General features: G+C 36.9%; 1 protein-coding gene across 3 annotated transcripts in view; it reads left to right on the top strand.

The window, feature by feature from the left end:
• TRPM3 (transient receptor potential cation channel subfamily M member 3) overlaps positions 1–27,306 on the top strand; it is a 288,107-nt gene that overhangs the window by 62,026 nt on the left and 198,775 nt on the right. For all 3 annotated transcript variants that reach the window (XM_077148418.1, XM_077148417.1, XM_077148416.1), the window contains one exon: positions 7,278–7,452. In XM_077148418.1, coding sequence (XP_077004533.1) covers positions 7,278–7,452 — 175 coding nt within the window. The remainder of the gene's footprint in view (positions 1–7,277; positions 7,453–27,306) is intronic.

Below are 27,306 nucleotides of genomic sequence, written 5' to 3'. Positions count from 1 at the left end.
ATCATCTTCTCCCAGTGATACACCTTGGGGTGAGGGTCTCAACTCCAATTTCAGGGAGGCAAGTCTGACCCGCTGTGGGACTGATACCCACCTCGGGTCCATCCAGGTTTGGCAAGAGCCAAGTAAGATGGCCCTTTTCATGAGTTAGGCAAGCAGTTCTCTAGTAAGAGAGTGCCAATAGAGAGGATATGATGGGTGTTCCTAGCACACACAGCACAGTGATCTCTTGGCCAGCCTGACAAGATTTCCCATTCAGTTCACTCACCCATTCTAGTTCTATGTTTTTATCTCTGATATCTGGGAGGAAAGCAAAGCAAGAAGACAATCCACAAAATGAAACCTCACTGACAGTACAGAATTCCTAAGAATAAATGTGGAGCATTGATAAAGCATAAAATAGATTAGCTCAACAGTGTTGAATTCTAGCAGGAAAAAAAAGAAGGTGTTTTACCACATTAATTCAGTAGATTTTATGTTCCCAGTCCCCAGGATAGGAAATACTTTGCACCATCAGTTTTCAGTTTTTTTTTTTTCTTTTATCACCATCTTCTGGGGAAGAGGGATTCCTATGCATCCAACTGTATATTTTCAGTGTTTTGACAGCCCCATATCTCCAACCAGATTTTCTAAGAATTTTAATGCCAAGTTAAAGTGTACCTGCATGTTTATTAGTGATGTTAGCTTTAAACATGGAAACATTATACATGGAAGTCATTCATTAAGTTAAATATAACTAGGGAGGTGCTGTAGGAACTGGTGATGACAGGAAAAGACATTTTTAAAAATTGACTTTATATTTACCACTGCCTGGTCCTAAGGTAGTTTGAAACATATGCCTAGGGAAGTCCCAACTTCATACAAAGGCACCAGCCATCTTTCAAGGAATTTTTTCCCCAGTAGAGAACCATAAGCATCCTGAAGTGAAACATCTTTTTGCATGTGGTTTTATTTTGACTGCTTCACAGACTGTGTGGTACTTTATATTTGCAAGTGCTTTCCTAAGCATCCGTTAAGTGTGAAATAATAGTAACAACAACAACAAAAAAAACAATCGTAATGGCACATAGAATTGGTTTGCATCAGGTCTGGCATCCACTAATAGGGTAAATTGTCAGGATTCACTAGAAGATTTGGGGGTTTATTGACTATTTCAAAATAGGGTTGGAGTCATTACAGTTACAGTTCTGTTACTTGAAGAGAGAAGGTATCCTGCCTCCAAAACATGAAGGCAATATATTTCCAGTTAAAATAAGATGTATTTTTCTTATGTCATCCCTAGATATTATCTTGGGCCCACTCTGTTCCTTAGCAGCTCAACAATTTCCAGTCACATTTCTTTTTGCAAAAATATAGCATATGGACTAATCTCTTCCTGAACAGTAAGATTTCAACAATTGCATCTGAACATCCATATATTCACAACAGGAAAACTTCCTAATGGTAAGAAGCACTTTAAACTTAGTAAGCAGGAGCAGTTTTGAATATTGTGAGTTAGGCAGAAGTAATAGCCAGCTTTATATAGTTTTCAGCATCCCATCCCACCTCTCTACTGCACAAAAGAGATACCTAAATTCTGAGATTGGTTTTGAAAAGCTGTGGTATTTTGAAAACTTCAGCCATTATTTTTCAAGTAGGTAATCAGTTGGTACCCCTCAAAATGAGGCAGAGGGGTTGGCTACTTCTCTTTTAATCACTACAGTAATTGCTGATGTCCCCAAGTCTGCATCAGAAACTCTCTGAACACTTGCAAGATTTGGGGAGAACTGCAAAGTTTTATGCCCCATTATATAATCCAAATACAGGCATGGGGGCCAAGGTTTCTGTAGGTAGAATGAACCATCAAATAGAACACGAGATTATCAAGTGAGAAGTTGTACATGGTGATATGTTTAATACTTTTTATTTTATGCAAATTATATCTATGGAAATTTAAAATTGTGCAACATAAAATATATCGATAAACTCTCACTATATGCCTAATTTCAAACCAAATGAATTTTTGGCACAAACTTCTAAATCATCAAGAGTCATACAATTTCAAAGCTAGCAGGACCAGTGAATCACTAATGGCATTCCTGTTATTGCTACACTTTAGCTGGGAAAGAGAAACATCCACCCACTCCTCACAAGCCCAGTTTCAAATTGTTCTAGATCTTCAGGAAGACACTGCTCACATAAATGACCAATAATGTGATAATTATGTAATTTGGGGGGGCCTGTGGTTATTAAGACATGTCCAGAGATTGACCTTCTATACTCCATTCCACGTAAATAGGAGCATTTTCCAACAGCAAATAAAGTGCCCATAAGAACTTTAGATCATAGATGGTGATGTTGAGATAAAGCTAAAGTGTTCATTTCATTTAATGAAAAATCACAGCTATTCAGTTATTTCCCTACAATACAGCAAATGTTTTCATGAGCTCCTGAACTGATCGTAGGTTATGGCTTTACTTCAGCAGAAAGACAGGCGTAATTGCTATACATTGAACAAACAAAAAGGCTGTTGGGAATTTTAAGACTTTCTTTATTCCTACCACATCCCTCCCTCACAATTTCCAACCCAGTCTTTAAGAAACACTTGCTCCACTTCTCGTCTTATTGGGAACCCAGGGTGACTTGCATTGCAGTGGGAACAAAATGTGACAAAAGTCCAAGAGGTTACCTTCTTCTAAGAATGATTAATCGCTGTTCAGTATGTAATTAGAAAGCGTTATTTCAATCTGGAATCCTTAGAATTCACTCGTAAAATCTATTCCCCAAACTCACATTTTTTGTAGGCCATAAATGCTTCTGGTTCTAAGATTGCAAAAGCTAAAGTGTGTGCAAGCATCTGCTTCTTCCTGCTTACAGCAACTCTACCTTGTTCTAAAATTAAATTTTAATGGTAGTCTCTGAATACAACTGCAAGTCTTTGGTTATGATAGCAAATGAAAAGTTATTGCAACCAACTAAGGAATTAATTAAGCTACTTTTCACCAAAGCTGATAGTATTCACACACACACAAAAAAAGTTCCCTAAGAGAGCTAGATAAAATGAAATCGTTTTCCTGGATAATAGATTTATATATTTTTAAATGCTAAGTCTAAATAACTTGTATTTGTGTGTGTATGTGTGAATGGACAGTAGGTTTAGCTGAGCAAGGCATAAATTTATGAGATTGTTCTTTTAACGATTTTATTTATTTTTGAAATATAACATATATACAAAAAAGCAATAAATTTTCAAGTACATCTTAACAAGTAGTTATAGGACAGATTTTAAAATTTGGTATGCGTTACAGTTCCACAAATTTTGGCTTTTCTTCTAGCTACTCCAAGACACTGGAGACCAACACAAATATCAATATAAAGATTCAGCAGTCATACTCATTTGCTAAATCCTATCTTCTCTGTTATACTCCTCCTTTTTAAATAACATATGTACATAAAAACAATAAATTTCAAAGTACGTCACAACAGTGAGTTGTAGGACAGATTTTAGAGTTTGACACAGGTTACGCTTCCACAATTTTAGGTTTTTATTTCTAACTGATGTGAGACTCTTTAATGGAACTTGTTTTACTTTGTTTTTTTTTCTGGGCACAACATGAGTGACAGTGGGCCCTTGAATCCAGCTGGACACGTTTGGAGTTTCAAAATGCTTCTTTATGTCACTAATAAAAAGTGTACTGTTCTTGATATCGTAAAAAGATTTTTCTTTGCCAGCAAAGTTCTATCCTACGGAATCTAATTCATATATTTCCCTGATTTTTTAATAACCTATGTCCAAAATGTAATCTAGAAAAAAAAAGTTTAAATCAAAGAAAGAAGAAGGAAAATGAAAGAAGGCAAGAAGAGGTCAACAGTGCTTTACCCTGGAAAGTTTAGCACTCAGTATAATGGGGCAGTATTAGCATGATATATTCCCCCCGTGCATCAAGTTTTGTTTGAAAGCCCAATTTAGTAACTTCTCTCCCAGGCCTCAGCAAACATCGTAAAATAACACACACTGATGCTCTTTATAGATGTATCAATATATCTAACTTCATGAACAAGTTATTCACAGAGGGGCTTCAGGGATCTAGGAACCCTTTGAAATAGCATAGAAACATTTTTGGGGTTAGTCATATGTACCTTTATTTTTCTAGCTTTCATCAGATTCACAAAAGTATTCTAAGATCCTAACCTCCAGAAAAGGTTAAGAACTACCATTTTAAGGCATTACTAATTATTTTATATCATTTCTTTTCCCAGAGACAAAGGCAATATGTCTGTGTGTGTTTGTTTGCATTTGGGGCTGGGGTAATTGTGCTTAGGTTTTTTTTTTTTTTTTGCATGGGCAGGCACCAGAAATCAAACCCAGGTCTCCGGCATGGCAGGAGAGAACTCTGCCTGCTGAGCCATCATGGCCTGCCTACGTGTTTAGGTTTTTAAGAAGTAACGGTCTTATTCCTTGGTATTTAAGAAATCCATAGCCATATGATTACTGTGTATGTGTGTAAGAGAGCGAGAGAGAGACCTAACAGAAAGGCTTAATGATACCATGTATTGACAAGTTTAATTTACAGAAGGTATGAATTTTTAGACATAACCCAATCCTCTACCTCCCATAACTAAGAAATGCAAAAATGGTTTTATTTATGGACAAATGACCATGTATTATCACTGAAGGAAATGAGAGAGAATTTGAAGGAATAGATACATTCAATATTTGTGAAAAATTATATGGCACTTCATCCAGTTTTTTTATCCAGTTTTTAGCACTAGAACTGACTGAATAATATATGTGTATGTGTGTATATATATTTTCATTACTTATATAATAATATTCAGCTCAGCTTTAATATATTTGTATCATCTTAATTTATATATATTCTTGATATACATATATACATTATATATTTATTTATATATACATATAGTAGTATTCAGCTCTGGGTTAATATAGTTGTTTTCATCATCTAATTGATAATTAGTTTCATTCCAAATATAGGAAATCTGATCAACCAGAAAATGCATCCGTATTTCTAGGGGTTGTAACAACTTATATATTGACAGATACATTGGCAAGAAAGATACAGTTTATTAGTCTCAAACAAAATCGCCTATGGAAATTGACCCTTTGTGCCTCCGTGTTTTCTCAGACGGTGGGAAGGTCTCCAGTCAACTTGCCTGTTGACCTGTAGACCCTCGATCCCTGGAGCATCTTAGCAGATCCCTTCTAGGGCTTTGCTCCCTGTGGGTATACTGTGTGGATCACAGATGGGCTGTCTGTTGGGATAAAGATCCCACTCACAAAATCAGTGCTCAAAAGGTAGAATCTGGGGAAGGTTTTTCTTGGAAGACCCCAGAATGTGTCTAAATATATCACTTGATATAAAACACCAGGTAAAGTCAACACTATGAAAGCATATGATAAGGCAAAGAAGAAAGAAAAGTCATAGAGCATATGAAATACTTTATAAAAATTAAACACTGAAAAGAAATGATCCTTTCCAAGGCATATTAACATACAAATCTATATGGGTGGGTATATGGGTTATAATTGCATTGTAAAACAGCAAATTTTCCTCCAAAAGGAGTGTGCTGTATTAATATATCGTTAGCCCTTATTTCTTCAAAGGGCTTTTCCACAGAAACTTACTTAAATCCTCATAATCAGCAGCAATAGGGAAAAGTGTTTCTTTCACAGACACCCAAACAGAGCTTTAAGGGGACCGAATGTCTAAGTCACTAAGGACTCCTAGATTCACAGGGGGCAGCAAAGACCTTTTCATTTCCCTCTGCATGGAATTGGGAGAGCTGTTCCCAAAATCCCATCACAGACAACGCTGGTGGGATCACGGGTCACCGGTCTCTCCCCTTTCCCTCTGGAGAGCAAAGGGAAATCCTGACACCTTGCCGTGATCAGCGGTCATCATTCTCTTTAAAATGTTTTAATGTGATTCAAAATAGCTCTCCTTTTTGGGTTCCTGGAATTTTGGACCAGTCCTTTGAGATGAAAATTAAACCAGGGAAAACACTGACTTAGAAGAGCTGAAACCCTTAAAGACTGAAATGTTCATACTTTAGAAATAAAACAGGTCACAAAAATCAAATAAAATCTCTTAATGATAGAGCAAGAAACCAAACCCCAAACTGTTATTTTCTTAGAGAAACAGTTTCCTGATACAGGGTAAAGCATAGAAAAATGTGGAAGAGGGAGGCCTGAGATTACTAAGGGTTTTTTTTTTAGTTCATATTTTTAAAAGTAGTACCCAATTCTGATGATTTCTTTTTTAACTGCTTTGTGTGTCCTACAAAAAAAAAATCTCATTTTTATGGCACTGACTTGATTCTCTATTTTGAGGAGTTAGGGTGAGAAAATACCGTGTGATACTAAATTGAAGAAAAAGAAGTTACTCAATGAGCAATGTGTAATGCAAGCAATGACTTGCAAATGAATTTAATTTCTTTCTCATCGTGTCTTCCAGGACATTGGTTTTTAATATTTCTCTTTATTGTGCTGAGTCAAATGTAAATGCACTGACATTAGAGTACTTTTTACCTCACAACAGCCATGTCATGGTTCAAAGTCAGTAGCGCAAATATTTAAGGAAAGGTCTGTGAAACCCTTCAGCTGAATTCAGAGGTATTTACTGAACCCCACCAGGTGCTATCGCCTTGCTCAGGAGTCAAGGAGGCAGTAATGTTACATGGCAGAGGCTCTATTTCCTGGGTGATTTATTGTGACTATCATGTCGTTAAGAATCAGTAACTGTGCTGACCATCTATGGTCAGGAACAGATAAACCATAAACCAGCCAGTAGTTGACTCCTCAAGTTAAAATATGCCCTAGGTATCTTCTTTCCACTGTGGTAACTTCAGGTTGGTGGCATTTTTTAACTTCCCATTTTTCATATAGGGAAACTTGCTGAAGGGCCCGCGTGCTTGCCTATCTTCTAGCTCCTGGCCCACGGGTTGATCTGTTGACCAATTCCTTTCTCCCCTCCTCAACTGACCCCACTGCACTGCGACTTGGGGCTGGGGGGGTGGGGGGTGGAACAAAGCCAAACAAGACCATCTGGTGGGAAAGTTTTGCTACAGGGCTTTCTGCTCATTTCTGCTCAGTATTTCTTTCCCTTCATATGTTGTTACCTCCCCTGTGCTCAATAATTTTAGTTTGTACTTTTTGTTTCTCTTTTTTGTTTCTCTGATTTGCTGGCTTTGTGTTCTTTCCCTCTCTCTCATTTTTTTTTTGTTTGTTTGTTTTTGTTTTGTTTTGTTTTTCCTTTTCTTTTCCTTTTCCACTACAGGAATCGGTCAAGGCGTTCCCGTGGTGGCCCTCATCGTGGAAGGCGGACCCAACGTGATCTCCATCGTGTTGGAGTACCTCCGGGACACCCCGCCCGTGCCCGTGGTGGTCTGTGACGGGAGTGGACGGGCCTCCGACATCCTGGCATTTGGGCATAAATATTCGGAAGAAGGCGGGTAGGTAATTTGCCAGGACCCCTCGCAGTCTTTTGGGTGCAAAGACCATGTTCAAAGCTAGGAAAATAGGGTATTAGCTTATTTTTTTACACTCTTGCTACCAAGCCCTCACAACATAACAAACTATGAAAAAGTTGTCTAAAAGACTACTTGTCATGGAAGGGAGAAAGGACAGGGCCAGGGAATATATTTTAAATGCACTGTGAAGTGGGGAATTCCATAATTAGTAGACTACAGCAGTAATAATAAAGGACAAGTGAGAAAGAAGAATTCATAGGATGTGGTCTCCTTTTTCTTCACTTCCTTTCTCCTCTCTTTTCCTCCTGCCAATAGGGAGAAGCAGGGATTAGGTTTTAACACAGCTCATCTGGACCAGGTAGTAATTTGGGAAAAACTGAGGCACGCAGCTTCCTGGCTGTGCCTCCAAACATGGGCATTGTCAAGTTTAGAATATAGGCACTGTAATGTACCCCGTCTGATCCTTTCTAAACACCTCTTGAACTCCTCTTGCGCTTTCTTGTGTCATCTGCCCCTTAAGGCTGCCTTCGACAGGACAAAGTTTTCAACCCCACTGATACCTCCTGTTCCAACCTTTCCTTCCAATCAGAGTTCCCACTCAGTGAATGCTGAAATCGAGACACTCTTCAATATTATTAAATCAAAGTAATTCATCCCAAGGTGTGGATTAGTTTAAGGAGGAAAGCTTCAGGGAGTCTATGAAGTTTTAAAATGAGAGACTTCTTAACCCAGTCAATTCTCCTAATATGAAACTAATGGAAGAAAGAAGTCCCAAAGGAAGCGGGGACTCTTGCCCTGTATAAATATGCCATTAAGTATCTGCTGGGTGCCAAACAGTGTGCTCAACACTATACCTGCAAAACAAAGAAGAACATGCCATTCCTACCTTTCCAGAGCTCATAGTGGTCTAGTAAATGAAGTATGTAATTATGATAAAAATGACAGGTGAGCTTGCCAACTTCAGGATGTTCTCTCCTCAATGCCATCTCTTCTCTTCTCATCTTCTTCCCTGTCTTTGCAAGTGGCATTGCATAATGTAAAACAGTTCGGTAGTTCCTCAGAAAATTAAAAGTAGAATTAACATATGACCCAGCAATTCCGCTCGTAGGTGTTTACCCCAAAAACTGCAAGCAGGGACTTGGACAGATATTTGTACACCGATGTTCATAGCAGAATTGTTCAAAATAATCAAAAACTGGAAGCAAACCAAGTATCCTTCCTGGTTTCGAACCTGAATATAAATATGTGAACTAGAAATAAAGAATAAAAACCTAATTTTGTGAGCAAGAAGTTGCAGTAACTTAAGTTGGTAACTTAAAATTTTAATTATATTACTATTATCTTTTTCTTTGATAGTTCATAAATATTTATATTTACTACTTATATATTTATATTAAAAGTATTTATATATTATATATTTATATGTTATATAAATATATATTATATATATTTATAAAGGCCTCAATTCTACTATCCAGTATTCAAGATCCTCAAATATGTTTTGCTTTTATTAAAATTTCAGGCATAGTTATCATTGCATTTAATACAGTAATACATTCCTTTTCAGGGAATGGACTAAGGAATTTAGACAATTTTTAGCTTTGACAGTTCATTTCTTAAAGTTTTATTGTAATATATAAGAATACAAATTTTCTTTTAACCACTTACATGTATACATTAGGCAATATCAGCTATATTAATAATAATTGTGCCATCATCATCAGCCATTACCAAAACTTTTTCATCACTCCAATGAGAAACTTTGAACCCATTAAGCAATAATTTCCCATTCTTTCATGCAACCCCTTCTTCCCCCAGCCCCTGGTAACCTCTAATTTGCCTTCTGTCTCTATATTCTAGGTATATTAGACAGTATAAGAAATAGAGAATTTCTTATTAGAGAAGTAATTCTTATTTCTTATTCTAGGTATTTCATATTAATGAAATCATACAGTATTTGTCCTTTTGTGTCTAGTCTGTTTCACTCAGCATAATATCTTCAGGTTTCATCCAAGTTGTTGCAAATATCAGAACTCCATTCCTTTTCGTAGCTGAATAATATTCCATTGTATGTATATATCATATTTTGTGTATCCACTCATCTGTTCATAGATACTTAGGTTGCTCCCATTTTTTGATTATTGTGAACAATTCAGCTATAAACATTGATGTACAAATATCAAATCCCTATTTTCAATTCTTAGGGGTAAGTACCTAGGAGTGCAATTACTGGGTCATATGTTAATTCTACCTTTAACTTTTTGAGGAACCACCAAACTGTTTTCCACAGTGACTGCACCATTTTATATCCCACCAATGGTTGAGTGTTTCTATTTCTCCACATCCTCTCTAGCACTTGTAATTTTGTTGTTTTTTTTTTAATAGTAGCCATTCTAGTAGATGTGAAATGATATTTCATTGCAGTTTTGATATGCATTTCCCTAATGGCTGCAGATATTGAGCATCTTTTCATGTGCTTATTGATCATTTATGTATCTTATTTGAAAAAATGTCTATTCAAACCTTTTGCCCATTTAATTGTTTTGTTTTGTTTTGTTTTTGTCTTTTTTGTTGTTGAAGTGTTTGAGTTATTTATATATCCTGGGTATTAAACCCTTGTCAGATGGGATTTCCAAGTATTTTTCTCCCATTCTTTAGATTGTCTTTTCACTTTCTTGGTAATGCCTTTTAATGTACAGAAGTTTTAAATTCTGATGTAGTCCAATGTACATATTTTGTTTTTTGCTGTTCAAGCATTTGGTTTCATACTTTTACATATATATAAAGGTAATCTATTGACTAATACAAGGTCTTAAAGATTTCCCCCATATTTTCTTCTGAGAATTTTATGGCATTAGCTTTTATATTTAAATCCTTGGTCCAATTTGAATTAACTTTTGTATATGCCCATAGTAGGGGGTCCAACTTCATTCTTTTGCATATGGATATCCATTTTTCCTAACATCATTAGTTGAAAAAATTCTTCTTTCCCTGTTGAGTGGACTTGGCACCCTTGTCAAAACTCCTTGGCCATAGATGTGAAAGTTTATTTCTTAACTCTGAATTTGATCCCATTGGCCCATGTATCTGTTCTTATGCTAGAACCATACCATCACTATATAGTAAGTTTTGAAATTGGGAAGTGTGAGTCCTCCAAATTTAGTCTTCTTTTTCAAAATGGTTTTGTCTATCTGTAGTCCCTTGTCATTCATATGAGTTGGTGATTGTTTTTCAATTTCTGAAAAAAAAAAAAAAGACTACTACAATTTTGATCAGGATTGCATTGAATCTGTAAATGCCTTAGGTAGTATTGACGCCCTAGCAATGTTAAGTCTTCCAGTACATGAGCAAGGACTATCTTGCCATTTAATTATATCTTCTTTGATTTTTTTCTATAATGTTTTATAGTTTACAGTGAGCAAGTCTTTTGTATCCTTGCTTAAATTTAAGCCTAGGTATTTTTTCTTATAGATGTTATTATAAATGGGGTTGTGTTATTGATTTTTTTTTAAATTGTTCATTGCTGGATTACAGAAACAAGTTATTTTCATATTAATCGCATGCACTACACCTTAGCCAAATTTGTTTATTAGCTCTAGTAGCTTTCTTATGGATTCTTTTGGATTTTCTATATATATGGGATTGCATCTCTGCAAATAGAAGTAATTTTACTTATTCTTTTCTAATTTGAATGCTTTTTCTTTCTTTTTCTTGCCTTGTTACCATGGTCAGAACTTCCAGTACAATGCTGAATAGCCAAGGTAAAAGCAGGCATCTGTGTCTTGTAACTGATCTTAGGGAGCAAATTTTCTGTCCTTCATGGTTGAGTATGATAATAGCTGTGAGTTTTTTATGTTGAACAAGATCCCTTCTAGTCCTAAATTTCTGTCTTTATTAAGAAAGAATGCTGGAATTTGTAAAATGCTTTACATCAATTAAGATGATCACATGGTTTTGTTCATCATCCTATAAATGTGATCCATTAATTTTCTTATGTCAAACCATCTTGTATTCTTGTAATAAGTCCTACTTTATTGTGTTATACAGTCTTTTTAATGTGTTATTGGATTTGGTTTGCCAGTATTTTGCTGAGGATTTTTGCATCTATATTTATAATGTATTTGTGATTTTCTTTTCTCAAGATTTCTTTATCTGGCTTTAGTGTTAGGTTAATACTGGTTGCATAGAATGAATTGGAAAAGTTTGAAAAGGATTGCTTTTTTTTTTTGGCGTGGGCAGGCACCAGGAATCGAACCCAGGTCTCCGGCATGGCAGGCAGGAACTCTGCCATTGAGCCTGAGTGGCCTGCCCAGGATTGGTTTAATTCTTTGTTTTGACTTAATTATTGCTTCCTAATGTTTACAATTGTATTTTTTTTAAAAAAGACATGTTTGCATTCAGAATGCTATTTTCTTTTCCAGAAATTAGTAAAAGTCAGTGGTTCATGTCAACATTTCATGTTTTCTAGGTCTATAGACAATGAAAGCCTGAGCCTTATAGTTTATTTTTATTTATTTATCGTTATCTTGTTTTGTGTACTTTGATAAGGTTGCCCTTCTTAATTCTGTATTAATGTGGAAGAAAAGCTAAACACTTTAAACCTGGGTAAAAGTCTAGATTCTTTAATCTAAGGACAGATACACAAAAAAGTTAAGTGATTTACCTAAGGTCAAACAGCCCATGATCCCAGACCAGAACTCTTTTTGATGCATTATAAAAATTACCGCAATGTGTTCTGTAGTATGTGTATTAATACTTCAATAATACCCCATTTTAAACAGATAAGCTTACTTAAATGCCTTCAGCATCTTCTTTGTATTTTTTAATCTTATTATTTCCTTATTCTGTCAATTCAAAAAAGATAAAATTAATGTATTCTTGATTATAAATCAATGTCCAAAGCTGATTAAACTTATATGGCTTTTATCCTGTCCCCAAACCAGATCACTATATCTCAACCCCAAATTTAAAAGTCAGAAATACCATGCCCTTTTAACTTCAGCTGACAGTTTCAGTTTTAATTACTTTATGGTCAAAATACTCAAAAGCATGATCTATATAGGATCTATACAAAAATATGAACCATGGCTGCTTAAACACATACTCACAGAGGTAATGTCATAATGAAAGTGTCCAGGAAAGATATTATGAATTTATCATGATAAAATGAAGTCAGAATATTTCCTTATGCCATCTGGATAACTGCCAGAATTAGTTGTGTTTATTTAACTTGATAAGAATTTGTCTAGCCACACAAATACAGTCAATTAAAAAAATCGTTTCCAAAGAATGTTATTTTGCAGTAGGGTGCTTTCTATATATGAATAAAAAATTGTCCCAACTAGAATTCATTCACCAAAAAGGATGTGTTCTTCAATTTCCAACAAAAATCCAACATATTTGGGACACTGTTTCTCTACAAATAAACATAGATTCATAATTATGCCATTGTATAAACAAACCTATATAAATAAGTGTATGTGATTGTATATACAAAATTGGATATAGGATGTATACATACTCTATGAAATCTTTCAGTGCTGAGTCACGATTTTTAAATCATTAATTTTTACTTTTTAGTTAGGGTGGTAATTTAAATATGACTAAAATGTTTATGTTTATTTGATAGGTTTTTAAATAACCCAGGTCGATAAATGTGGATATTAAGCTATTTAGCTTTTCATTTTATAATCTTAAAGGAGTGAATGAAATCTGCACACCTATTTTTCAACCTTTGCAAATGATCAGTTTTGTCTTTGAATTCCCCATTATTAACCACTTTTCAAGAATACTAATTTGAAAGAAAATTATTTAGGAAACAAATTACAATTTGAAAAACCAATTAGCTTTTGTAAATGAGACTACTTAGTGTAGGAAAAAGACAAACTGTATCAATCACAGTGTAAGTGTGTATGGATAAGCTAAGAGACAATTGAAATTAAATTTTTATTTTTGGCTTTTTCTCCCTATCTCTGCTCTGTGGCATACACTGGTTCGAAAGAAATGGTCAAACTCCATTTTTTCCTTATAATTGTACTGGATCGTCTCTGTCTCATCTGTCACAGTTTAGAATGTCACAAATCGATTTCCTTAACTGTATCTCATTGCTTTGGAAATATTGTCAAGTTTTGTTTCCAAATCCTGAATGACTAAACACTATAAATGATAAATAGATTAATGTCACCCAGGTAAAATAGTGTTGCCTACATATACCATTATTTTTTCCCCTTATTTATTTGTGGGAAATTTCTTCTGGCCAAGTTGAATTCAGTAAAAGGATATTGGACTCAATTATAGCTTCGTTTTTAAATACTAGGGATTCCACTTGTTGCTGTGACAGATTTTGAAGAAGCAAGAAAAACAGCATTACTCATAGACAAGAATACCTTTCTGGCCATAGGCCCCTGAAATTAAAATCGAAGATTGCTTTGTCTAATAATTGTCAGCTTAAATCTCAGGTTGCAGAGAAATGTGAGCCAACCCTTCATTTATCAATCAGTGAGCAAGTACTTCACACAGGAAAACTGCCCAGGTGAAAAAAGGCATGTGAATAAATCTGTGTTCTGAGATGATGCCTGTCATTCATCCAAATGTTATTACTGATGCTCGCATTTATTTTGGAGTCTTTGTGCCAAAAGTAATCATCTGAATTTATAGTTTTCAGGTGTGCTGGGGCAAGCTGCAGAACTTGTTGGCAGCCGAAAGCCATAAGGCTTTTATTAGTCTCTTCATAACTTTTGGGAAATTATCAGGGGGGCAAACTTCAAAAAATCGTTCACATTCTTATACGTCAGGCAGAATTTGTACCAGATATTGTGAAGATTAAATGAGCCGTGGCCTTGTCCTTGGGGTAATAATATATTTATATATTTGTTCAAATAAAAACATATTCGGTATGATATATTTCAAATAAAAATATTATTTCCCTGGGAACTTAATAAGAGCCCCTAAATTTTGGGATTAGATGAAACAAAGGCATAAATTGAACACCAGCTAGAATTGGAAAAGGAAAAAATATATTGCATGACTTCAGATTATAAAATTATATACCCTAGCAGAGATGTAACAGATTCTTCTGTTTCCCTCCAAATGACCAAAGACAGGAAAAAGATACCTGCAAATAGATACTTAAGAAACACAGATGTAAATAATAAGGGGGATAAGGAAAATGGGATGTTTTGCATGTTCTTTATTTTTATTTTATTATTTTTTTGGAGTAATGAAAATGTTCTAAAACTGATTGTGGTGATGAATGCACAATTACATGATGATGCTATGAGCCACTGATTGTATACTTTGGATGGATGTATGTGTGAATATAACTCAATAATAGAGCATTAAAAAAAGAAAGAAAGATAAAGAAAGACAGGTGTAGGCTGCCCTTAGATTCCTCGTATGTGTTTCCTAGGGCATAGCCTTCTGTGCAGTGGTCACCCCTGTCTTCTGCTGCTGCTCAGAGATTTCCATCTAAAGCTGAATATGTCAAAGCCCAATCACCTGTCTACAGAACATCTGCCATAAGAAAGTAAATGATCTCGATGGTTTGCGTTACAAGCATGATGCAGCTATAATTGAAATGTCGAGTGAGAAAGAAGGAAACAAATACCAGGCATGCTAACTGCAAGTGTCCATTTTAGTTTTTGTTAATTTCAACCTTACCTTGTTTCTTTTCTAGACTTTTCTGTAAGAAATCACATCAAAACTTGATTCTGTTTTATAACTTTCTCAGAGGGGAAGTAAGGAGTCTTGAAAATACTCTAACAGGCAAATAAAATACCATAACTTTATTTAAAGGGATGTTTTGTAAAGTATTTTGTAAAGTAGATAGATTCAACTTAATAAATCTAATTAATTTGATTCAATAAAATTAATTTAATTATACATATTTATCCAGATAATTAATTACATATGTGTATAAGTTTAAAATTTAAGTGAAGATTTAAAACTAAGAAGACAAGTAGAACTGATAACATGACTTTTCAAATCAATCACCAGGTATTTTTTGAATACCTGTTTCAGGTATCATGGGTGCTATGAAAAGAAAAACTTTCTTCAAGAGTTTTAGAATCTCATTTGAATTAATAAATAATTTTCAGTTGCATACCAGTGAATGAGTCCTGAGAAGGCAGAGAAAAGCATAGGCTGGAATAGATGGGAAAAGTTTCATGGAAAAAATATTCCTGCAATTTTTGCCTATGAGAAATATATAAAGTTACAGATAAATAAGTATCTGCATCATTGTATCCAAATTCCAGAAGGCTAGAGGGGCTCCATTTATATTAGAAAGTGTAAAATAAAAACATTGTTATCTTATAGTTTACTATTTTGTCCCCCCCATATTGTGTCAACATGGGGAGAAAGAATCATTGACTTGGAAAAATTGTCTAGAGTTCATAGAAGAAAGTATCATTGAAGGGAAAAGTTTTATTGACTAGAATCGACCTAACTTCCTATGTTGAATAAATTGACTTTAGAATTGTTCAACGCCAAGCTCACTGGGAGAGTGTGGTCTTGAACATGGATATCAGACATCAGAAAAATGCTTCACTGGGTAAGTTCACGGGGAAGTTCAGAGAACGACCACCCCCAGCTTGTAGACAGCCCATCAGTGCCACAGGCAAGATTTCAAAGGTGTCATTAAGTTCCTCTGAGATTCGCTTAGAACTCTTTGCCACTTGCTTTACAGAAACATCCAATATAAGCATGTGGTTAGCAAACTTCCCATGCCTGAGAATCACCTGGCGAGCTCTATGAGATGCAGATTCCCCTAGAGAATCAGACTCTTATAATTGGGTGAGGCTCAGGAAACAGTATTTGAAACCAGAAGCCCAGGTGATTCCAAGGAGGTGTCCAGGTACCCCCTTTCAAAACACTGTTTTAAAATTTATAGAAATTAGGTTCACCTTTATACGCTCTCATATTTTTAAAAAGTGACTCTTACCTTCAGTTTCTGTGCTTTGCATAGGTTCTCCTCACACAGTTCACTGCACTATTGCCACAATCCCTTTGTGCCCTTTGACATATTTTGTCCTTGAAACCCAGATGACTTGAAAAAATGCAATTAGCATGAATCACCCCATTTCTTTCTTTACCACAGAGATTCTTGGTTCCAAACATCTATCAGAGTTGAAAACCCTTCCCTTGTAGAGCAGGCTTCACCACAGAAATACCCTTTTTTGACAGGCGTGGTAGACTTATCTATTGTGTCTTTCTTTATGTTGATTTTTAAAGAGCATTCAGTTCTCTTATTTCCTTATCTCTTTTGAAAATTATTTTCTAGCTCATTCAAAATATTTGACCAATTAAAAAGAAAAAGAGAAAAAACAGAGAGAGGGCAGGCCACGGTGGCTCAGCAGGCAAGAATGCTTGCCTGTCATGTCAGAGGACCCGGGTTTGATTCCCCGTGCCTGCCCATGTTAAAAAAAGAAAAAAGAAAAAAAAAAACAGAGAGAAAAGGAAAAGTATTTAAAAGTTAGACGGTGCTAGTTGATTCTGAATGATAGCCCTCTCAGCTTTTCAAGAGGCGCAGTCGGTAGGCCCACCATTAGAAGTTCAGCGTTAGAAGTGCCATGCCTCACTCTCCTTTGTCTTTCCAATTGGAATGGACAGTCATTATAGAGTCTCCATCTCCCAGTTGCCTGTATTATTGATTTTCACTCTTAAAACCCCCTGAAATCTTTCTGAACTGAAATCTCAGCTATAATTACAATATCTAAAACAGAAGAGATATAGCTTTACTCTGTTGAAACTGGGGTAGAAGATCAAGGTCAATAGTTCTTACATTGTATCATGCACCAAAATCATCCGCGGACCTTGGTAGAGCACATAGTTTTTAATTCAGTAAATCTGGTTGGGGCCAGAGAATTTGCATTTCAGTGGACTACCCAGGAAATGGTGTTTGTCCAGCAACTTTGATGAGAGCTACTCGCCTAGAGAGCCTCCCCTGTCTACCTCACTTTCACGTGAAGGCAGCTCTAAGACATCTGGTGGTAATCCCCAGAATATCAGGGGCTTCTTCATAGGACCCAGTTAAAGAACACTAATCTGCAGGTCAAGTCCGTGTCCTTTGATTGGACTCAAGACCTTTTGCATTCCGACCTCAGCTTCTCTCTAGAGCCATAGCTCACTCAGTGAACCTTCCATTCACCCTACAACTGAACTGAACTGACCTGCCCAGTGATTTCCAAACTCACTGTGCTGTTACAGGCCTCTCTGCTTCTCTCAGGAAGATTCATGCATAACACTTCCCTCCCTACACTTGCTAAACACCATCTTCAAAATCCTACTGAGATGATCCCTTATCAAAATGCCATACCTAATCTCTCCCTCTGCTGCACTGCTCTCCTCTGGACTCCCTGAGCATTTAATAGTTCCAAGTATGCTGTCTGATTTGTAGAATTTTCTCAGAAAATATGTAGTAAATGAATAAAAAGAATTTCCATTAAGGCTATTAACCATAACTGCTTTCCTTGTCCTGGGTCATAAGGGTGTAACTGCCCTAGGTTTAAAGTTGCTTGTTTGAAAAATGAAAAATTGGAATAAAAATAGTACCTAATTCATAGGGCGATAGTGAGGAATCAATGGGGTAATAGATATAGTATGTTTAACCCAGTTCTTCTACTGCTGCTATTACTACTACTACTATAAACCGTATCTACAAAGCATAGCACATATTAGAGTCATTAAGAAATATTTACTTCATTCTTACTGTAATCATCTTGTGCCCTGAGCCAAATTTGAATCTATTTAAAAATCTTTGTTATAAAATAGAGATTTCACTTGATATGCACCTATTTTTACATATACATTTGTAAGCCATTTAATTTCTAATAAATTTTTCTCTGGCATTCCATGTCATAGTATCTCATGAAAAGTAGCATGGGTTGTAAAATCCATAGATACATTTAAAACTTGTCTGGGAGAAGCTCAGATAATAAGATAACCTGGTATTTAATCTCTCTACCTTTGAGGAAATAGATTCTGAATCAACCTGGCTGACATTATAGCCTACAGCTGCTAGAAATACAGGGGATTAACATCTTATCCATTGGTGTTGTTAATAATAAATAATGTTTGGGGTGTTCTTAATGGATATCCTCCAGATTCCCCATGAAACCTCAGATGTTGGTTTTTGACCGCAGGATTCATGAAACTTTTACACAGCAGTGACCATCTGCTATAAAAGCCTCTTCAACCAGAGAAGCACTAAAGATGCATTGAAGTAGGAGTCCAGGTTTAACTCAGGTCTGCAGTATTGCTGTCAAGAAAATTCTCCATCCAGTTTCAATAAAGCAGTTCTTTATTGTCTTAAGTGTTAGACAACTTCCTAGAGTTGATAGTCATGCTTATTTTGTGTTTTCTGGATATACTCAATGCAAAGCAAATACCCTTTAGCAATCAGAGACCCCTTCAGTAAGCTAGAAACTACTCCTCTTAACCCATGGAAACAGTATTCTGTGCCTGAGACAGATGTAAAATGGTCTTATTGGTTTCTACCAATTTGGTAGTAGATTTGAGATTTTATTATAGCTAGAGCTGAGATGGCAAACAGTCGTGATGTCAAGCATTAACTCTAATCAACTCTACTCAAAATGCCATATCTTGCTTGCTTCTTGGAATAGTGTGTTGGGAATGATTCTGAGGCCATACCTGGGTTCAAAGAACAGAGTATTATAGTAGATTAGTAATGTCTGTTGAGGCATAGAAAGGAATTTGCAGTCAATATGCCACAAACTCCTGCACCAAACTAAAGCCACAATCTTATGGAAACCTTATCTATTACTAACAGGCAATCATCAAATAGTGCAATAAACTAGATAACCAATAGGAAAACTAAGACGCTTACCTGCCTAAAAGAGTTGGGACGAGCAAAGGAAATATTCAATTTTAACCAGCACTGTGAAGGACATTGGTTTTTAAATTACCTTATGAAATGGGCCTTTCCACAGAGGTAATGTATAGAATAAGAAGACAAGAAGCCCTTTATTGTGAAATACTGTTTGGAACTAAACTGGCGGACATGCCAACTGAGCAGTTGCCTCTGGATAATTTGTAAAAAAGAATATTTTTAAAAAATAACCAGTTAGGAACTAATCTATCAGAGAATATATGACAAAAATAGAGAAAATTGTGTTTACCACAACATCTCAAACAAGTGAATATAGGGTTAGAAGGAATACTATGACCAATTACTTTGAGAGAGAAATTAGACGTGCCCCTCCCCCTTTCTCCACACCTCTGAACTTCTCCCCTGAAAGCATGCTTGAGGAATTGAAATAAATATTTTTATAGCCTCTACGTGCAAAAGTCTGAATTAAACACTTTATTTCATAAACACTATGAGGTTGGTATTATCATTAACCCTGTTTCACATAAATAAGGAAGTTGAAGGCAGAAAGGTTAGGAAACTTGCTCAGCATCTCACAACTGAAACTGTGAGCATGAGGCTGAAACCTGTGTTCTTAGCAGCTACCCCACATTTCCACCTAGGAAGATGGGACGCAGTAACTGGAGAGATTTTATTTTGCTTGCTGCATAGCTGAGTTCTTTGGGAAAGCATAGGGGAGACCGAGGTCAACACAAGCTCCCATCTTTTCCCCTTCTCTCACATGCTGGTCAACCTTCCCTCCAAATAAATGTTGTACCAACAGTTAAATCATATCAGTTGAAGGGGTGCCTGGAGAGTCCACATATCTCAGTCCAGCTCTGATTCTGTCTTCTCTACAGGGCTTAAATAAATAAAAATGTTCATATTTCCTCTTGTCTGGCTATCTGCGATATTCGCTGATTTCACTTGGAAAGAACTCAGAGGATGTAATTTCCTTACAATTTTGGCATCAAAGAAGCTACCTGACCATGTGGCAGTTTCTGTATCCTTTGGCAGCACTTCACGTTCTACATTTGGGAATATTCCCATTCTATCCCAAAGCAAGAGAGAGAAGGAAAATTGCAGAAACAGCACTGCAGACACTTTGAAGGCAACACTTGTCAGGATTTTTGACTGAACTGCCCTGCTGGTCCTGCCCAAGGTTGAGAGTTTGGCAGCTCTGTCTTTAAGGCCTCGGGACAGCTCTGGCCAATAGAACTTTCTATGGTGATGGAAATACTCTATCTTGGCACTGCGCAGTATGAGAGCCACCAGCTACATGTGGCCAATGAGCACTTAGTGTCACTAAGAAACTGAATTTTTAAATCTTATTTAATTTTAACTAATTAAATTTAAATAGCCACATGAGACTGATGACAACCATATTGGATAGCACAGCTCTAGAATTTCTGCAATTGGATTCCACCAAACTGAGAATCCTTGACTATCTGATAGAGTTTCAGTGTTATGTGACATTGTTTCCTCCATCTTTTAATTACATTCCTTTTGAACAACCCATATATGTATCCAGTCATTCAACAAATAATTTTTCTTTGTCAGTCTTGCTAGTGGCCCATCAATTTTACTGACTTTCTCAAAGAACCAACTTTGGTTTTATTGATTCTTTCTATTGCTCTTTTGTTCTCCCATTCATTTCTTTCTGCTTTAATCTTTATTATTTCTCTTCTCCTGTTTGCTTTGGGGTTAGTTTGCTGTTATTTCTCAAGTTCCTCCAGGTTTGCTGGTAAGTCTTGATTTTTGCTCTTTCTTGGTTTTTAATATAGGCATTTAAGGCAATAAATTTCCCTCGCAGCACAGCCTTTGCCACATCCCATAAGTTCTGATAAGTTGTAGTCTCATTTTCATTCATCTCCAGATAGCTGCTGATTTCTCTAGCAGTTTTTTGTTTGACCCACTGGTTGTTTAAGAATGTGTTATTTAATCTCCATATATTTGTGAATGTTTTCATTCCTTGGTGGTTATTGAGATCCAGCTTCATCCCATTGTGATTAGAGAAAGTGCTTTGAATAATATCAGTATTTCTAAATTTATAAAGACCTGTTTTGTACCCCAGCACAATTATGATTTACCCTGGAGAATGTTCCATGAACACTAGAGAAGAATGTATAACCTCTTTGTGCTTTGGGATACAATGACCTATATATGTCTGTTAGGTCTAATTCATTTATCAAGTTATTTAACTTGTCTATTTCTTTGTTGATTTTCCGTCTGGTTGCTCTATCTATAGAGGAGAGTGGTGTATTGAAGTCTCCTACTATTATTGTTGTAACACCTATCGCTCACTTTAGTTTTACCAATGTCGGTTGCATGTACTTTGGAGCTCCTTGATTGGGAGCAATAACATTTATGATTGTTGTATTTTCTTGGTGAATTGATCCTTTAATTAATATATAGTGTCCTTCTTTATCTCTTATGCTGTCTTTACATTTAGAGTCTATTTTGTCCAATATTAGTATAGCATTTCCTGCTTTCTTTTGGTCACAACTTGCATGGAAGATCTTTTTCCATCCTTTCACTTTCAATCCATTTGTATCCTTGTGTCTAAGATAAGACTCTTGTAAGCAGCATATAGCTGGATTATGTTTCTTAATCCATTCTGCCAATCTGTATCTTTTAATTGGTAAATTTAGTCTGTTAACATTCAAAATTATTACTGAAAAGGCATTTCTTGATTCCACCATCTTATCTTCTTTACTTTATTTGTCACATCTGTATATTCTTTTCCCTCTTTCTCTTCATATTCTTTAAATTACCCTTAGTGGTACTCTTCAATTCTGTGCCCTCCTCCAGACCTCCCTCTCCTGTCTTTTTTTTCAAACTGGCAGAACTTCTTTTAGTAATTCTTGTAGGGCCAGTCTCTTGTTGACAAATTGTTTCAGGACTTCTTCATCTGTGAAAGCTTTAATCTCTCCCTCAATTTTAAAGGTCAATTTGGCTGAAAGTCTTTCTCTTTCAGGATCTTGAATTTATTGTACCACTGCCTTCTCACCTCCAGGGTGCTAGTTGAGTAGTCTGAACTCAGTCTTATTTGATTTCCCTTGTATGTAGTAGATTGTTTTTCTCTTGCCACTTTCAGGATTTTCTGCTTCTCTTCAACATTTGACAGACTGCTTAGTATGTGCCTTGGGGAAGACCTATTTGGATTTATTCTGTTTGGAGTTCTTTGAGTTTCTTTGACTTGTTTATTTATGTCAGTTGTGAAGGTTGGAAAGTTTTCCCCCATTATATCCTCAGCCCTTTACTCCTAGCCCTTTGCTCCTCTCTTCTCCTTCTGGGACACCAATGATTCTTATATTTGTGTGCTTTGCTTTGTCTATCACTTCCCTTAGTTCCCATTCAATTTTTTCCATCTTTTTTGCCATTTGCTATTTTGAGTCTTTGAAGTCAATTACCCTGTCCTCTATATCACTTATTCTTTCTTCTGTCTCTTCAAATCTGGTGTTGTGTGCCTCTAGTGTGTTTTTTAATTTGGTCAACAGAGTCTTTAATCTCTGTGATTTCTGCCATTTTTCTATTTATTCTTTCAAATTCCTCTTTGTGCTTTTCTGCTTTTCTGCTGTCTTCTTGATCTCCTTTATGTCATTTGCTGTCCCACTTATTTTATTAAGTAGCATTGTATGGACATCTTTGAATTGTTGTTCCAGTGTCTGTGTCTCCTCTGGTGTTTTAATTTGGTCATTAGGCAGGGTTATATCTGTCTGCATTATGATATGCTTAGTGATCTTCTGCTGTCTTTGTGGCATGTAAATATCTTGATTGAATTACTTTGGGAGTTGATTTCTTTCAGTAGTCTAAGGCCTTGTGTTTGCAGGATGGTTGTACAGCAGGGAGCAGGGTAGGGGGTGGGTACTCAGTACGGTGATTTGTTTCAGGGCAGGTACAGGTGCAGGTTGGGGATGTTACTCTGGTGCTTGTGAACGTGGGTGCCCGGCATCCAGGGAGGATGTAGCTGTGTGGGTGCACCTGTCTGGGGGTCATAACCCTGGTGTGCACTGGTCTAAGGCACTGGGCCTTTTATGCGCATGTATAGAGCTGTGGCAGCAGATCGGTGTTATGCCTTTATGGATTGGGGGCAGATGTGACCTGGCTGTACAGTCAGCACCTTCTCAGAGCTGGGAAATGAGGTTGAGGGCTGTGCACATATGCAGTTCTAGGACTGCTGTAAAGTGCAGTTCCCAGAGCTGAATGACGTGATTGGGGGCCCATGCATATGCCCGAGAGTGTCGTAAATGGATATGCTGAGCTCAGGGAGGGCAGCATGAAGCTGTGGGACACTGTGGGGGTGGAGAAGGTAGGGGGTTGGGGGCTGTGGGGTCGGGGGTAGCCTACATATGGAGGTTAGTTCCAGCAACCTTTAGGGAACAGGGAGGAGGAGGTAGTGCTGGGGAGGGGTGCAGGAGAGGTGGGTTGAGCTGCACTTGGGGTGGGGGTGTGAGACAGGTATGTGCACTGGGGGCTGGTGGGGTGGGAGTACCCAGAGCACGGGGAATGCGAGCAGGTGACAGAGTTCAGGTGCGTGGGGTATGGGGTGAGTCACCGGTCACAGGGCTGTGCCTGTGAGGGTAGCTCGCCCAAGGAACATGGCCTGGCTTACTTCCTCATCCTGGGCTCCTGTCCATGCACTCCCGCAGACTCCCCCACTTCACACCTCCACGCCAGGCTCCAGCTTTCTGCATCTCCGTTCTTCTGCCTCTGCACCCAAGGCTGCCACATGGGATGCAGGAGGCTCTCCCAGGCCAGCCGCACTTCCAAATTGCTTGCCTCAGTTACCCTCCTGTCCCTTCTCTAACTTCTCCATGGAGCAGGGCTAATCTCAAGCTGCTCTAGTCAGCCATCTTCCCTCAAACACTCAACAAATATTTTTGAGCACCTACTATGTTCTAGGCCCTACTCTGGGCACTGGGGATAATATAAAAGTGAACCAAACATAAAAATCTCTGCTTTGGCAGGCGGGCCACGGTGGCTCAGCAGGTAAGAATGCTTGCCTGCCAAGCCCGAGGACCCAGGTTCAATTCCCGGTGCCTGCCCATATAAAAAATAAATAAATAAAAATAAAAAACATCCCTGCTTTTATGGGCCTTGCATTTTAGCAGAGATAAATAGACAATAAATAATAAACATAACCATTGAGCACATTGGAAATGTTCTAGAAGGTGATGTGTTATAAAGGGAAGGAGGAGATCAAGATAAAGAGGTGGTGGAAAACCTTCTGTCTTCTGCACCTTGCTTAGCAGTGGGGGTGGGGAGAAAGAATAGAATGCATAAATAAAATTCTGTACAGTCCATGCTTTCAAAGAGTTTACAATCTGGTTAGGATTTTCTTAGATTGATCTGTCTTTGTGAAACCCCACATAGAAATGCATAACTCAAAGCTTGTCTCATGATAGGTACTGAGTGCCTCCCTTACAGTCCTCAACCCCACCAAACCACCCACTTTGTGTTTCCTTTTGTATATGTATCTTTTACCATATTCGGTTCAAGATTCTAGAGTGTATAAAAAAGAAAATAGGAAGGGAACAAACCTAAAACATAGCTATTCTGTGAGTAGCAGTGGATTAAATGTGTAGGGAACAAACTGAACCATCAATGCATGTTTATCATGTCTGATTTTAAGTCACTTCTCTAAGATCCTTCTAACTACTTCATGTGGCTGGATGGAACCCTCAGGAAAAGCCCAGGTGAACAACTTTTCTAGGTCAAATACTAAAGCAATACTGGATTTACTATTTCTCATAGGCTTTGGCTGTTTGAGACCACTTGTAGCTGGAGTTGAGTAAAAAGTTGGGTGACATTTATCTCCCACCCAGACCATCCCTTCTGTTAGAGCTTTTTCTCTGTGTTCCATTTTCATCTTCACAAACCCTCTATTCAATTGGTGCTTTTGGAAGGTCACCAATATCAGTCTGCTGAACAGTTAAGTTAGGGCGAACATGGATCATCACTTATCCCAATAGTTGCTCTTAGGACTTCTAATTGGTGAACAAATACTTGTTTCCCTTTGAATTTATTGAAAAGAACTTTGAGCATCTGATAAGCTGAGGGAGTAACTCTGGGAAAAGCGTGGATGTCTGAAATCACATTACTCGGTCTTCTTATGTATAAGATATATAACACTCTGTGATATGGACAAAACTGAAGAAATCTCAATGTGTATCTGGTTATTTAAATAGCAAGTCACTAACTCTACATTAATATGTTGTTGAACCAATGTACTTAGGTTAATGGAATTCATTATCAGAGACTCTTCCTTCTTCATTCTTTTGTCCTCTAAACCCAGCTACGATGCTTAACAATTACATAATCCTAAGCAAGTCAGTTCACCTCTGTACTTCTCAGTTTCTTCATCTGTAAAATAATTGCCCTAACCCTGTATTATACCATTATTCTGAACTTCAAATCCTTCAGCATAATATTCAGATTAGCACTTTCCCTAAAGCGTACAGATTTTAGAAATATGAAAGTTTAAGCTTCAGGAGGACATCACAGTCTAGTAAAAGTTCTAAACCTAATGCCTGTTTGACTTCAAGATTGTGTAAAATCATCTATGTATAATGGTTTTAGGACATGGTAACATCATTTGTTTGTTTTGTGTTTTCACGTGACCTTGATGAATGTGATCAGACAGCTAATGGGCTCTCTTCCTTTGCAGCCTGGCTAGGAAATTTTGAGTCAGGGCCTTTCCTGACCCATTCACAGATTGACTCCATCCAACTTTTATAGAAATAACAGTCTCTGCTCTCTGTTGGGATGGTCTCTTCATGGTCATTAGAACAAGAAGTACCCTCTGCTTAAGCTTTGCTCTAAGCAGTATCCAGATTCTCTGAAGGTTTGAAACCCATTGGAGCTTTTTAAATTCATTAAACGTATAGAAAAATCTCTCTCCAGACTTCTTTTTTAAACCTCTTAATGGTAGTATAGTGGTGGGAAATGTTCTGGGAGTTGGACACCAGGATTTTAGCTGCAGTTTTGCTTCCAATAGTGTGCTGTTAAGCAAGACCTTTAATTCTGGACTTGATTCTTCACTTGCAAAGTAAAGGGGATGGAATGATGCCTGAAATTGCATCCAGCTTTAAAACTCTGATTCCGTGACTTAATTCTACATTTGCAAGGCAAAACTGCCTGGAACAAAACCCTTCTGCATTGTTCTTGTACCACATTTTTTCTTCTTGCATCAAAGTTTCCTCAAGCACTGAAAAAAATAACAAAATAAGAACAAAAAATGTCATTTATTGAACACCTTCTATGTGCCCGAACAATGCTACGTGCTTTCCATGATCTTTTCTACTAATGAAAATTATGCTTAAATGACATGTACTATCCCCCATTTAAAAGGTATGAGGCTTAAGACCATATAACTTGTCTCAGATCCAACCAAAATCCCCATATCATAGTGCCTTAATTATGTCATATCAACTTCTATAGATGATTGTGAAACTGTATGCTTGTATGTGTTAATTTTTAAGTGATATAATTACTTCCAGTTGCCCAAACCAACATCATCTACATAAGGGAAATTATTTTTATTTCACTAAAGTTCTTAGTCTTCAGTTATTGAGCATCTTTTATGGGTAAAACATTGCCCTAAGCATTAGGGGGAAGACTCAAATGAATAAGAATCTGCCCCTTTCAGAGTTTAAAGTGCAGGCAGGATAAATATGCAATCACTGCTCTAAGGAGTTCATTATCTACTGGAGGGAGACAGGCATGTAAACAAATAATTTTCATGCAATATAGTAATTATAGCAATATGTACCATGTGCAATAGGAACACTTAGAAGTGGCAATCAGAGATTTTTCACATAAAAAAGTGTAGTTTGAGCTGAGTTTTGAAAGGTGAATTTTTAATGATGAATTTAAAAGGAGAGAATATTCCAAACAGCAAATATAAGGGCCTAGAGGCATGCAAGAATCCGGCATGTTTGGGAGATGCCAGTGTTGCTTAGGTTATG

This window comes from Tamandua tetradactyla, chromosome 2 (assembly GCF_023851605.1).
Source record: "Tamandua tetradactyla isolate mTamTet1 chromosome 2, mTamTet1.pri, whole genome shotgun sequence".
Lineage (NCBI taxonomy): Eukaryota > Metazoa > Chordata > Mammalia > Pilosa > Myrmecophagidae > Tamandua > Tamandua tetradactyla.
Note: the sequence above shows the minus strand (reverse complement) of the source record. Positions and strands in the feature narration are given on the sequence as shown.